This window comes from Atractosteus spatula, chromosome 11 (assembly GCF_055471065.1).
Source record: "Atractosteus spatula isolate fAtrSpa1 chromosome 11, fAtrSpa1.hap1, whole genome shotgun sequence".
Taxonomy (NCBI): domain Eukaryota; kingdom Metazoa; phylum Chordata; class Actinopteri; order Semionotiformes; family Lepisosteidae; genus Atractosteus; species Atractosteus spatula.
The window spans coordinates 3,699,906-3,713,724 of NC_142716.1; the positions used below are offsets into that span (position 1 = coordinate 3,699,906).

The window sequence follows — 13,819 nt, forward strand, 5'->3', positions numbered from 1 at the left end:
ATTACACCACAAGGCTGTATACGCCCCCCTCAAGGATGGGGGCAGAAGTTCAGAATTTTTTGCAACGGCTGTATCAACGCTCACAACACAACAGATCTTGCCCCAATACGCGGTTTTATGTCCCAGCCAAACCTTTCCCAGGAGGTCTGCCAGCCAGGTTACCGGCCAGGCCCACACCTGCTGAGCTCCAGCGGGCTGCCAGTGCGATATTTTGGCTGGCTGCATAACTAGGAATCATAACTAGCGCAGGTTTTGCAATAATTCGAGGTGGGGGGGGGGAACTGACATCTTTAGAATGAGGGCATTGTTCTTAAAATTTAAACGAGCCTCCTTTTCCCCCCCCCACCACCACAAGGAAAACAAATCCTCCGGCAACGACAGACCCCTCCCACTGTCAGACGAGCCCTCACCCACCGCCTTCCCAGGTCACCTTTCGGCACTAATTGGTGCCTCACGAGCCCCCTGCGCGCTTCCGCCCTCCCCCCCCCCAGCTATCGCGATATCTCCTGGCCCAACCAGCTCCCTCGTGCCGCGGTGTCGCAGCACTACCTTGTTTCCCGGAGACCGGCGGCCATTTTCACTCCACTTCTGCGAGAGGGAAGATAGCTGTGCTCCGCGATGGCCGACTACTCTAGCGTGGCTCCTCCGTCCAGCGGCTCCGGCGCGGGCATGAACGACGCCTTTAAGGACGCCCTGCAAAGGGCTAGACAGGTAGGTCGACTGGGCGCGGGTTTCTTTTGCTTTCCCCGGCAGGGAGTTTTTTTTAAGATCGGTCGGGAAAACAACAACATTAAGAGAGGCAGGCGCCCGCCGTTCAACAAAGCGGTCCGGCTTGGGCCTTGTTTCTTAAACCGCTCCTAACAAAGGAAGGGTCCGTTTCGCCCGTGGCAGCTTCGCAGACGAACGGCGAGTTGCTGTCCTTAGTGTGTAAAAGTTTACCGGGGAAGTTTTTTTTGGGGGGGCTTTTCTTACAAATGGCGTGAAATCCTCCCCCACAGTTTCGAGAGTTGACCACGTCCCCCACCTCCTTCTAGGCCCGAGTTATGAGAGCACGCAGCAGAAAAGCGGTTTACTTGTGGCGCTGTCGGCTACGGGTTGATATTTGTATCGCTAAAAGGACGAGGCGCCTTCGATTTCGAATGAAATATATATGAATATATCTTAAAACCTCGACCACAGGGAATAGTTTTGGCCTAAATACCCTGCTTGGTGCGGTCAACTTTTAAAAAGGGGGCTCAACGTCGAGGGAACTTTTATGTCGCCAAGAGTCGTTTTTCAAGTTGCACCCAACCCGTTTCACCTGAACATTTAGACAAAAGAGCCGTTTTGTAGTAAGCGTGGATTCGCTCGACCGGGATCCAGTCCGCCTGAATGTGTTTGTAGGGTAGCGTGTCTTCCGCGCTTGAGATGCTCCTTTGACGAGAGAGCAAGACGTGAAGGCGCTTATCCGAGGCGGAAATGGACTTCCCAGTAACGCTGGTGGAAGAAGTAGTGTCAGAGGCGGCTGAATGACAAGTAAAACAGTTCATGCAGTTCAATCTCATTTTTTTCAGATCGCGGCGAAAATTGGTGGTGACACTGGTGGTGCACCTCCACCAGCTACCAATGAATTTGGATATCCAGGCCAGAAAAGGCCGTTGGAAGATGCAGGTGAGTAGATTTGTTTAGAGAACGTTTGCATCCATTTTCTGGTCATTTCCTGATTTTTTTTTACACCTCTCTACACTGGTTTGTAAAGATTTCTTGTATTCTATTTAAAATTGGTGAATACACAGTATTTTTAGTTCCTTTTGCCTGATTTTTATTTCCTTTTGAGTGTTATGCACGTTAAGAAGCTGTATTCCATTATCCAAACAAATCTGTATTTTCAGATTTTGTCAGCTTGTGTTTGTGTATAAGCTTGCAGTATCAGGACTGCTACACTGCACTGTTTTATGTAAGCAAGGTGTCAGGATGATTCTAATTTTGTGTAGACTGACTTGTCATAAGATTGTACTGATACAACAAATGTTACAGGTTCTCGTCTACTCTGCAAAAAAAGTTTAACAAAAATCAAGTGCACATAAGGAAGATGAATCATTTAATATTGCCAAAAATTGGAAATAAGTTTAAAATTATTACTGTGTTAGTGCTGTTGGTGTGGTTGCAGTGTACTTCTTGTGCATAAATGAGCTCCCCAGCGCTACCCTGGAACATAAGTGAAAGTCAAAACGTCATGATGGTTCAGCTCATGTATTTCATGCTTTTATTTCATGTGTAGATGACTCTTGGACAAGTCTGAGCAGTAGAAAACACTGGAAGGGATTGCCCCCTCCTTTTGAAGGCAGGAACCTTTTGCTTATTAAACCTGTCTGTAGTATGTGAAGGTGGAAGGTGTCAGCCCAGTTGGAGATGGACTGCTCTTCAATAGGATCTGCAGCGTTGCCTTTCTGTTCAAGTTTGCCATGTCGTAACTTTCAAAGCATTAATTGGGCTGACGGTGTTCATGTTTATTGCACCCATGTTTAGGTCTGTTGAGTGTTTAGAAGCATGGGTGATAGAAATTGACATAAAATCAAGGAACCGCATAAAAGTTTCAGACCCCTTTTCCAGGAAAATACTTGCTGCATCTTTTTGGAAAGTGTTTCAGTACTTGGGCATAATTATATTCTGCAGTTGGGAACACATTTTATGTCATAGTCAAATCTCGGAACATCACGCAAGTGTCTGAATTTGAGAAGTTTGGTGTTGTCTTTGAATTGTTTGGAAAATGGAAAGGCAGTCAGATTTGCATTTGTATTTTACTTTTTTCCAATGACAATGATATTTTGTGAAATTTAATGGTCGCTTCCTTGTTCCCAAGTGCTGTTAACATTCCTGTTTTCTGTAGTGGTCTTCTTAACATCTAGTACATATCTTAACTCTGTGTGTATTTGTCAGTATTAAATGTTGGAAATTCTCCTTGTCTTTTTAAGTTTCAAAGTGTTCCTGTAGCTATATCATAGAACTAACATTGAAAACTTACTTTCCCTTTCAGCCTCAGATCTTAACACTGGGGGTAAAACCATTGATCAAAATATCACATCACATAATAGAGCATTCTATTTTACAGATCAGCCGGAAACAAAGAAGGTTGCTTCACAGAATGATCGTAAGTTTCAAAATTAATTATTCTTTATATTCCATATAAAGTTATTTTGTTTTGTTTGATTTGACAGTGTTATACATAGTAAACCAATCTGAGGTTTTTCATGTTTAAGTTACTTACAGAATTGTCACAAATTACAATTGAGTATACGGTTGCATTTAAAACTTTTTAAAAGATTTGTAATTCGTTTTTTTCTTTCAGCTTATACTTCTCCAATGGGCGGGATGAATGCACCTCAGAGGTAAGTTTTATTTTAATATGGAGTAAATGTATTGTCATATTAAGATTTATGGCATGTTTTGAGAACTGTGTGGTTCATAAGTGGGTGTACAAAGGTTTCAGCATTATGTAGCAATCTGCACTTTGGTAAATTTATCAATTTTTTAACAAATTCTAAACTAGTAATTAGATTGCCTTCAAGAGTTAGTGACAGTCTTAGTGTTGCATATTTGCTCTTTTGTTCCAGTCATAATCCAAATCTGAAATTTCTGTTTTGTAAAGGTCTGTTTCTGAGGAGTTCAAGGTTCCAGATGGAATGGTTGGATTCAGTAAGTTTAACTCTACATTTGCTAGTATTAGTTTTGCAGAGCGTGTTTCAGGTTTTACTAAAGCTTCTTTTTTGTCTTTAGTTATCGGTCGAGGAGGTGAACAAATATCTCGCTTGCAGCAAGAATCTGGATGCAAAATACAGATTGCCCCAGGTAAGGTTTGAATCTAGTCTGCATTGTGTTAAGGTTATTACAGAATGTTACACAGCTGTAACCTAAACCTTGTTAGATGCAATTATATATGGGTTCTTTTCACATTTGTGAGAAGGTTTTTTTATAGGCATTGTAGTTACTGATGTAACAAAGCTAGATGTTTCAGATGTATATTACCTTTGAATGTGTAGAAATGAATTGAGAGTGATTTTAACATGTTCTCTTTTTAAAATTTTAGACAGTGGTGGTCTGCCAGACAGATCTGTGATGTTAACAGGTTCTCATGATTCAATCCAGTAAGTATAAAATGTCTGCGCACATCTAAATAATAAACCTCACACAGATGGCATATCATTTTAATTTATATTATTTGTGCAATGTATGTTGGGGGGGAGTTTGTTGTTCAATGCATAATTTTTATTGTGGACTTGAATGGCTGTTGTGTTTTGTGATGTCTTTTTCTAGAACTGCAAAGAGGTTGCTAACTGAAATTGTCGAGAAAGGAAGGCCTGGACCAGTCTTCCACCATTCTGATGGGCCAGGAATGGCAGTTCAAGAAATTCTCGTTCCTGCCTCCAAAGCTGGCTTGGTGATTGGAAAAGGTGGCGAAACCATCAAACAGCTGCAGGTGAGGAGAAAAATGGTTTGTCTCCTGACATGTGCAAATGCAAGCCTGCGGTTTTGTGGCGTGTACAAGCAGCTGTTTCTTTCCCCCCCCAACAAAACAGGAGCGTGCCGGAGTGAAAATGGTGATGATTCAGGAGGGTCCGCAAAACACGGGGGCAGACAAACCACTTAGGATTTCAGGCGACCCCTTTAAAGTGCAGGTAGGCAGGTGTTCTGGTCCTTGGAGCTTGAGAGTAAAATTGTAAAAGTAAAGCTCCTTTACAGCTTCTTTGTTGTCGTTCTTCCAGCAAGCCAAAGAAATGGTGATGGAGCTTATCCGCGATCAAGGAGGGTTCAGAGAACAGCGGAATGAGTATGGATCCCGAATGGGAGGAAGTGACTGCAGCTTAGATGTGAGTGAAAGCTGCTTAGCTGTTAGCAGTGTCTTAGCATATTTTTGGAATGTGTAAGAATGGACTGTAGACTTCTTAGATACGCCCAAGTTGTAATGTCTTGAAAGTGTGCAGAGTTTTTAAAAAGGCAACAGGTTAACTTTTTTTTCCTTCGCAGAGCTAATCCCGTAACTTCTCTTTTCTTCCAGGTTCCCGTGCCAAGGTTTGCGGTTGGAATCGTTATAGGCAGAAATGGTGAAATGATCAAGAAAATTCAGAACGATACCGGTGTGAGGATTCAGTTTAAACCAGGTAAGTTCCAGGATAGTAGGAACTTGAAGCCTTTGTAAAATAGTTTTTTAATTCACCTGTTACTGCTTGTTTCTTGGTCGCAGCATGAATGATTCAGTGAAATTTCAGTGTGTGCTCTAAAATAGATCAATAATGAGCTAATATTCTCACTGATGGAGTGACTTACACTCATGAGATTAACAGTGTGTTATTTGTTTTCTTGTCTTTAGATGATGGAAGTACTCCAGAAAGAATTGCTCAGATCATGGGACCCCCTGACAGATCTCAGCATGCTGCAGAAATAATCACAGACCTCCTACGCAGTGTTCAGGTTAGTTTTTTTAAAAATATTTTAGCCGATCAACAGAATCTTGAAGACCTGGAACAGTTCATAGTTTGGTTCAGCCTCAGAATGCATTTTGGAAAATTTTTATTGTAGGCTGGTGGTCCACCTGGACCAGGAGGAAGGGGGAGAGGAAGGGGTCAGGGCAACTGGAACATGGGCCCGCCTGGAGGACTTCAGGAGTTCAGTTTCACGGTCCCCACCATGAAAACTGGGCTCATTATTGGGAAAGGTAAGCACTGAACCAGTTTGAACTCCCAAGAAAAACGATCAGGCCAGGCATTTGAATGTTTATAGGTAATGCATGGAGCTCCGCCTTTTAAATTTTCTCTAAAAACATTTTTCATTTCAGGTGGTGAAACGATAAAAAGCATAAGCCAGCAGTCCGGTGCCAGAATAGAGCTACAGAGAAATCCTCCCCCCAATGCAGACCCGAGCCTGAAGATGTTCACAATTCGTGGATCACCACAACAGATTGACTATGCCAGGCAGTTGGTTGAAGAAAAGATTGGAGTGAGTCTGGTCTTGTATTAGTGAAATAACTGTTCTGAACTTAAAGCAGTTGATCAATGTGCAGCATGACCACAGAATAGAGAGAGGACAGCTGGCAATGAAGTCTGGTGGATAATATCTGCAAACCTTTGTCATTTTAGGGTCCCGTCAGTCCCTTGGGTGGTCCGCATGGCCCACCGGGGCCTCATGGAGGTCCGGCTCCTCATGGCCCCCCTGGGCCTCCTGGACCACCTGCTCCCATGGGTCCTTACAATCCTGGACCCTACAACCAGGGCCCGCCTGGTCCTCAGTAAGTTCACACTGATCTACTCCCGTGGTGCGAACCCTGTAAGAATGCATATGCTCCATGTCAGTACACGGTACTTTTAATTTTCAAAGTCACCCTGACTTTTTAAGTATTGTGAAAAATGCTCAATATATCGTCGTACTACTGAAACACAAGCGTGGGTTTTTTCGTCTAATGGCATTTTCGGTGTTGGCGAAGTCAGTTGTATGCCTGCTGCATTAATTTTGACTGGAGACCTGACATTCTGGTTTTTCTGTTACAGTGGTCCCCCTGCACCGTACCAGCCACAAGGATGGGGGAATGGCTTTCCTCACTGGCAGCAAGGACAGCAGGACCCCGGTAGGTGTCCTGTTCCTTGTATTTGATTAAGTCTTGCGTATATAGTTGACATGGCCTTGTGAAGTCACTCATTAGTCATGTAGGTATATTATATACAGTTGGTGGATCCTGCCTCTTCAGAACTGTATATGGAACTATACATTTTTGCCCGATAAAGTTTGTTTGACATCTTCAAACGCTTACTTTTGGTGAAAGCTGATGACACTCATACCTGCAATTTAGAATTTTAACCTTTTCCCCCCCACTATTGTTGTAACTTGTTCTTGACTACGACGCAGTTATACATTTCAGGTGTCTTGCGTTTCGATGTCGAACTGCTTTTGTAATGGTGGTTCACCAAAACAATAGTACAGCGGTCGATTAAAGACAACGTCTTCACTGAAGTTCTTGAGTCCCAGCGTACACGGGCTTTTTGGTGCAGCAGTGTTGGAGGACATGACTCTTGAGTTTCCAGAGCGAGTAGGATAGTAAATCCTGGGGGGATAGTGGGATCTTTTCACATTTAGCCTCTTCCCATTATTTTTTTTGGCACAAACTCACATTGGGGGAAGATTTGCTTTATTTCACTAGTGAAGGGCAGGGGATTTATTTTGAATATGTATTTTTTTAATGTCACAGATAAGATCACTTCATTGGCCATATACAGTTTCTTGTATTAGGAATTCGTCTTTTCGCATACTCCCAACTTGCTCTCCATGAGACAGACAGGGAGAGAAGCTGGGGCTCAGAGCGCAGGGTCAGCCATTTATACGGCACCACTGGAGCAGTTGGGGTGAAGGGCCTTGCTCAGGGGCCCAACGGAGTAGGATTCCTCTGCCGGCCGCGGAATACGAACTGGCAACCTTCCAGCCACAGGCGCAGATCCTGAGCCACAGAGCCACCGCCACGCCCTTTTTACAGGTAGCCCCCTTTTGGGAGGTGTGCTTTCGGTTCTTGGGTGACCCATGTCTCTGCATGCTTCGCAGGGAAGGCAGCAGCCGATGCGAACGCAGCAGCATGGGCAGCTTATTATTCTCAGTATCAGCAGCAGCCACAAGCCCCAATTGCAGCTGCCAGCGCTGCTCCGGGCTCTGCACAGACAAATGGACAAAGTAAGTCATTGTTCACGGTTTGTGGGTTTTACGTGACTTCAGCGCGGAGGCTTGGCATGTTTCTGTATTGAGATGTGTGAAGTTTGTCATTTGGTTTTATGAGCGACTCAAAACCAGAGCCAATAGAAATCTGCTGAGTTACAATCCAAATTCCAGTCGGGGGTAACAGCTGTCGGCGTCCTCAGCCTGCCGTGCGCACATGCAAAACAGATAAATCAAATAAGTGAGTTTGATTTCAAAGAATCAACAGATTTCTTTTGTCTTCTGTTGTTGAATAGTCAGCCAGCACGTGCATTTTTGTGCATTAGCTTATGCTGTCTGGGAACGGACAAAAAAAAAATCATAGCTGCTGAAATTTTAGTGTAGAAATCAGCCTACACATTGAAGATCATTCAGAAAAATTCTTACTGCAGCCTTTTTAAGAATGGTTATCAATTAAATTGTACCATTTTTAACAGGTGACCAGCAGAATCCAGGTCAGAGTGGACAGGCAGATTACACGAAGGCCTGGGAGGAATATTACAAGAAATTGGGTATAAATAATTTTGAAAAACATAAATTCGGACTATATAGTGGGTTAGTTTGTTAGTATGAGTTCGTTTTCTCACTTATTTCTTTTACTGTTTAGAGCATCACTTTTAAATGCTCTCGGAAGTTACACAGGGGCTTTCACTGCACTGTGCTTGTTCATTTGTGTACACCTTGAAATCTTCACACATCTGCCTGAAGGGGAACGGAACCAGATATTCAGATCTGTAATGATGAAATTTGGTATTCCGTTGTCTAGTTTAGAATCTGAATGAATAGGGCAATGATGGGAACAGCTCTTTGGATTGTTTAAAAGAGTGTAATGCAGTTTTTTTTGTAAGTGCAGCATTCCTAATGTACTTTGCTGTTTCAGGTCAACAGGGGCAACAGCCACAGGACTACACGAAGGCTTGGGAAGAGTACTATAAAAAGCAAGGTACTTGAACTGGAGTTGAAAGTACATCACAAGCAGTTGAGATAAAAATCATACGTCTCCATAGCACTGCACATTAGCAGCTGCCTGATAATCTTCAGTGTCTGTGTCTTGCACGGCTGCAGATTTGTAACGTTAAAACCAGTTTGGTTTAATCTAATACGTATTGGAAATTGGCTTATGCCATTAAGCTTTATGGTGAATTTTATATTGATATAAAAAACTTTTTTATCTTTTGTAGAACACCAGAACTAATTTGTTTACAATTAAATATGGTTTGACTTTGGGATCTTTGTAAAGGGAAGTAGGGAGGTTTTCTAAAAATATTTTTTCTTTTGGTTTTCTAAAAATATTTTTTCTTTTTTTTTTTAACGACCCAAAAGGTCAGGCGGCTCCGGCTGCTGCTGCTACCCAGGCAGGAGGCCAGCCCGATTACAGCGCAGCATGGGCTGAGTACTACAGGCAGCAAGCGGCGTACTATGGACAGGCCAGTCCCCAGGCCATGCCCCCACATCCTCCTGCACCACAAGCACAGCAGGTACTGTCGTGCTAAGACTTGGCTTTAGCGTCACGGTTTTGTTTTGTTTTTTAGACCCGACGTTATTTGCTTTTAAAGGTCAATATAGTTCCCGTCCAGAAAAGACCTTACTGTAAATCGGCATGTATAATACGTGTTGTCCTAACATTTCCTCCCCAGGTGAAACAGAGCACCAGACGAGCCGGCGTCTCGCTAACATTTTTCCCCCCCAAATACAGGTTTTTAGATTTTTTTAAAGATAAACAGATGTTCCTGTTGTTAACCATATATGTATTTTTTATGTATTTCTTCTGCACAGGGCCAGTAATGTGAAGTGGACATAGAGTATTTGCTTCATTGTCGAAAAACCTTTGTTAAATGTATGGATGCAGACGACTTGATGAAGATCTTAATTTCTTTGGTTTAAAACAGTGTTCGAAAGAGTACGTAAAAAAACACCGAAGGCAATTTTCCTGTATAAGATGAACGGTTTGTTTTTAGTATGTGGTTCATAGATTTGGACATTCCAGCTCCTGTATTTCATCATTAATTATGTGGTCAATGCTCATGTTTATGAAACTGTAGTAATTTCCATGTAAATCATCTCGTTTTTTTAAAAAATGCCTGTTTTTTGTGTTTTGCAATAAAACAAAATGAAACCTCCTGTGTTGGTAAGTTGGGTGGAAATATGGGTAATTCTCAGCCTTGCAAGTTAAGTTGTAGTTCTGCCCTAAGGTGTATATGAATGTCTGTTACAGACTGTCCAGATTTGATGACTTTTTTAAGTTTCGAGTTTTTCTTCGGTCACCCTAAAAAATTAATGGCTCTGAGTTTTTATTTGAAGTTTTAAGTCTACGACATTTTTATTGGTATTTAAAACGTCTTAGGAAATGAAAGGAATGTTGCAGTTTTTCACTTAAGTACCTGTTTTGTTTTAGCCTTGTCTATTCTATAGGCTTTCAATACAGTGATTTAGGACCAGGCCAGTGTGCATGTAGTTATGGAGGTAGTGATAGCAACATGATACACCTGAAATTACAACCTAGTTCTGTAGTATTTTTTCAATGTACTGTATATGAACATTACCTGTTTGCTGACTTGAGGTAGTCTGAACTGTTTATAATAAGAGAACAACTTTTTCCCTCACAGGAAAGATTAGAAAGGTGGTAAGAAAGCAAAAAGTATTCTTTCTGAAATGTTCCCTTAAATGTGACTTCATGAACATCATAGTCAAATTGCTGCTTTTTTACAGCACAGGTAAATGTGTTCTTATATTAACAGTAATTGTCTTTGCAAAAGTACTGATTTTTTTCCCCCCCATCTTGGTGTCTTAAAGCCACTGTCTGCTTTGTATATATTTGCTGGCTTTTTGTTATGATTAAAGGAAAAACGTGAATGCAGAATCCATTTGCTTTGCCATTGTCCTTTAAAGTGCATCCAGCGTAGGTCTAGATTTGTAGGGCTGAGGAGGCCTACGCTGTACCCCATCCTTGATTTGTTCCATCAAGGAGCACTTTCAATGTAAGTACAAAATCACAAATATAATGGATCCGAAGTCCTTTTGCTTTCAATGTATTTCTTTGAGAGACTGAAAATGTAGTGTTTTGACTAGCAGTTGAAGTATTGCTTTTATTTAAAAAATAGGATCCTTTCTATTCATAGGTAAGTATCCACGTATTGAAACACGTTTATTGCAACTGTTACCATGACACCTTTCCTTAAGTTCCAAGTTTAAATGTAATCATTTGAAGGTCGTGTTTTGCAATGTTAACCGAAAAATGCAGAATTCTTTTAGTTCTAGCACTTAGGCTACCGCATACGTAATTGGTACTGTAGACTGTTTTGTAGGCTACCATCTTTTTTTAGAAATGCTTGCCGGTTTGATCCATCCCTTTCAATACGATGAAATGTTACAATAGGAGGCTTTAGTAACTATCTTTTAAAATATTATAGGGTGTACAGTGTAGTATGTGGCAGAATTTCTGTTTACAATAAAGTGATTTATTAAACCATGTAACTGATGATAAAGATTGAAATTAGAAAAGTTTATGGTTGTAGAATCTCACTTCTTGCGCATAACGATAGGACTGTTTACTCATAAGATCATTTAACAGGATGCATTTAATGCATTTAATGAATAAGCAGCTTCAGAATTGGATTAGAAAATATTAAACAAGCACTTCTAGAATGGCTCTAAAAAATGATAGAAGAATTACTCCGCTGAGTTTTTTTGAAATGCCATTGTTTTAAAGTACGTTTATACTGGAGGCTGTTGAACTGATTCATAATTGAATGATTGAATTTTTTATTGATGGCAAACAGTGCAATATTTAATCTTTGCAGTGTGACCCAGACCTTTCACCTTAGGTTCTGCTGCAGTTTAACAGGTAAGCATAACCTAAGGACAACAGTGTTTGAAATATGAATGACTTGAATGACTTGCCTTGTAGTGACATGCATACTTTTGTCATTTTTGTTCTGCGAAAATGTTGAAGCTGTTAGGGATGTGTTAAATCATTTGGTTCAAACTGTGACCTTGGAGAAAAAAAGAATCAGAAGAATAGCAACAGCCTTCATGTATTTTTCATATTAATGTGATGAACATCAATGAATTGCATGGCATTGAATTGATCATATTCAAAACATGAAACTGAAGTTTAAGTATTTGTTGCAATATAGTTAAAATATGCATTTCTTCTCCCTTGACTGCAATTACTTTTAAGCATAGCTTTATAGTATAATACTTGCTGGTTCCTTTTTAATTCTTATGTGCAGTTTTATCATTTAATGTAGATATTCTAGAACAAGCTTTTCTATGATAATTTGTATACACTTAGGTTTCTGGTAAGTCTGATTTGTTTAGTGTAACCTTTCAGAATGCTTTGAGAAAATAGGTATTGCTTTCGTTTGTATCCTTAGTGTCACTGCAAAACTTTGCATGCAGTTTGTTGCTAGTATTTGAAAATAGTAATGCCATATAATTTTCTTGTGTATTATTGGTTTGAAACATGTAATGCCCCATTTTTGTAGTGTTCATACAACTTAAAAATGCTGCCTTCATTTTCACACACAGTGTTGAAGATGCTGCGAGCATAGTTCATAGAATCAGGCCCTGAGAATAGTTTGTCCCTAAGGAGGAATCCTTTGAGTGTATTCCACTGGTGAACGTAGACCATTCAAGGGCTCCAGTTATAAGGTAAACTTGAGGAACTGTTATAACTGAGAAATTAATGTTCTTTCTGTTAGTTTAGGGTCTGTCTTCAAGTACATGCTTTTTTGTGTTTTTAAAATTGATTTAATGTTCTAAAATGCAATATTTTTCTATCATATAATGTTAGGTGATTAATGTCTTATAGTTCTTTTTATAAATGTAGATATTTACATATGCTTTTAACTGGCGGTACTCTGACAAATCTGGAGACTCATGACAAGTTTGCTTTAGGCAGTTTAAGACGGTTAGAATTGAAACTTTTTTTGCCTCCAAGTTCTAATGAAAAGTTTTAGATTTTGGCAATAAATTGGATAGAATAATTCTATCAATATTTAAGAACTTGCAAGTTTCTACATTTTGCCCATTCGAGTGTTTGGCTGCATATATTTTATTTATATGCATGTGAGATGCTGTTTCCTTTTGAGGAAAGTGTTCTCAGCAGAAAATGCCTGGGGTGTAGAAAAGAAGACAAAAACAGGAGCTGTACTGAGAAATATCCAAAAGGGGAGCATGCGTTAGAGGTAACCAATGGTGACGTGCTGTGTATATTCCACAATGTACTTTCATAGATGAAACTGTTCAAGTTTTGAGTGTGCAACTTTGTTCCTATGTTAAAAAAATAAACTTGTATTAGTTGAAAGACTACAGATGTGTGTCTTTTAGTGAGTCTTTCATTTTTGGCTTTATTAGTGCGTATTAGACTTTTAGAAACAAACATTTGAGCAGTTTTCTGATCCCATTGATTTATTCTTAAGATTTCATATGCTTGTATGACTCCTGCATATGGCTTTCTTTACATATTTTGTACCCAGGTATGAAAGGCTAAGACGTTAACAGCATTGTTCTGCTTATATTGTCCCTTTATTTTTTTGTATTGTAGTCATTGTAGGACATTGTTGGAGGATGTGTATATTCCTCTAGTGAATATTCCTTGTTTGTACAGCATTTCTTCTCTGTACAACAGAACTGAAACTTAAGTGTTAAAGTTCTGTACAGTACCTTTTGAGTTTGTCAGCTTTTTTTTTTGCTAGTCCCCTTCAGAAGTCATTTTTAAGTTTTCACCTCTCTAAAACAGCAGTTCTTTGCTTAATTTATGACTTATTTAATGCCGTTGCTTTGAGCGTAGTTAAGCTGGACTTCATTGAAAAGTCCCCTCCGGTTGAACTTTGTGTGAAGTCTCAGATGTGCAGCATTTATCTGGTTTGTTTTATTGTGGGTAGATCTGAATACTAAGTATGGATAGCACAAATTAAGGCACCTTGTAACCAAAGCCAAGAGTTTTTGTACTTAGGTTTGTAGTAAGTGAAATCAGATTTTGGCCAGGCCTTCTAGCAATCCACATTATGCTTGTGTGAGGGGTGTAAGAGGAATAACTGGGAATTTCACATTGCTGTCTGAATTGTTTTTGCAGTGGAGGTTTTTTTCCCCCACTGTAAGACCT

General features: G+C 40.3%; 1 protein-coding gene across 5 annotated transcripts; it reads left to right on the forward strand.

The window, feature by feature from the left end:
* The first annotated feature begins 408 nt into the window (after positions 1-408).
* Positions 409-13,023, forward strand: fubp1 (far upstream element (FUSE) binding protein 1). 5 transcript variants are annotated; one of them, XM_088926536.1, is made up of 22 exons: positions 409-711; positions 1,554-1,650; positions 2,261-2,323; positions 3,092-3,130; positions 3,329-3,368; positions 3,629-3,675; positions 3,757-3,828; positions 4,067-4,124; positions 4,294-4,456; positions 4,557-4,655; positions 4,743-4,847; positions 5,036-5,138; positions 5,348-5,448; positions 5,557-5,692; positions 5,813-5,973; positions 6,114-6,262; positions 6,522-6,598; positions 7,573-7,689; positions 8,148-8,222; positions 8,591-8,653; positions 9,034-9,188; positions 9,487-10,567. In XM_088926536.1, exons 1-22 carry the CDS (start codon positions 619-621, stop codon positions 9,493-9,495), a joined length of 2,022 nt encoding a protein of 673 aa, XP_088782662.1. In that variant the 5' UTR covers positions 409-618; the 3' UTR covers positions 9,496-10,567. The 5 variants fall into 5 exon arrangements, with proteins under 5 accessions (XP_088782662.1, XP_088782661.1, XP_088782664.1 ...); XM_088926535.1 differs by having other exon boundaries at positions 7,564-7,689; positions 9,487-9,833; XM_088926538.1 differs by lacking the exon at positions 8,148-8,222 and having other exon boundaries at positions 7,564-7,689; positions 9,487-13,023.
* The last annotated feature ends 796 nt before the right edge of the window (positions 13,024-13,819 follow it).

What these genes read in the sequence shown, in the direction of transcription:
- fubp1 (XM_088926535.1), top strand. Translation starts at nt 619, where the DNA reads ATGGCCGACTACTCTAGCGTGGCTCCTCCGTCCAGCGGCTCCGGCGCG. An exon ending in GCGACCCCTTTAAAGTGCAG is followed by an intron (nt 4,656 to 4,742) that starts GTAGGCAGGTGT and finishes TCGTTCTTCCAG; the next exon opens with CAAGCCAAAGAAATGGTGAT. An exon ending in ACCTCCTACGCAGTGTTCAG is followed by an intron (nt 5,449 to 5,556) that starts GTTAGTTTTTTT and finishes TTTTTATTGTAG; the next exon opens with GCTGGTGGTCCACCTGGACC.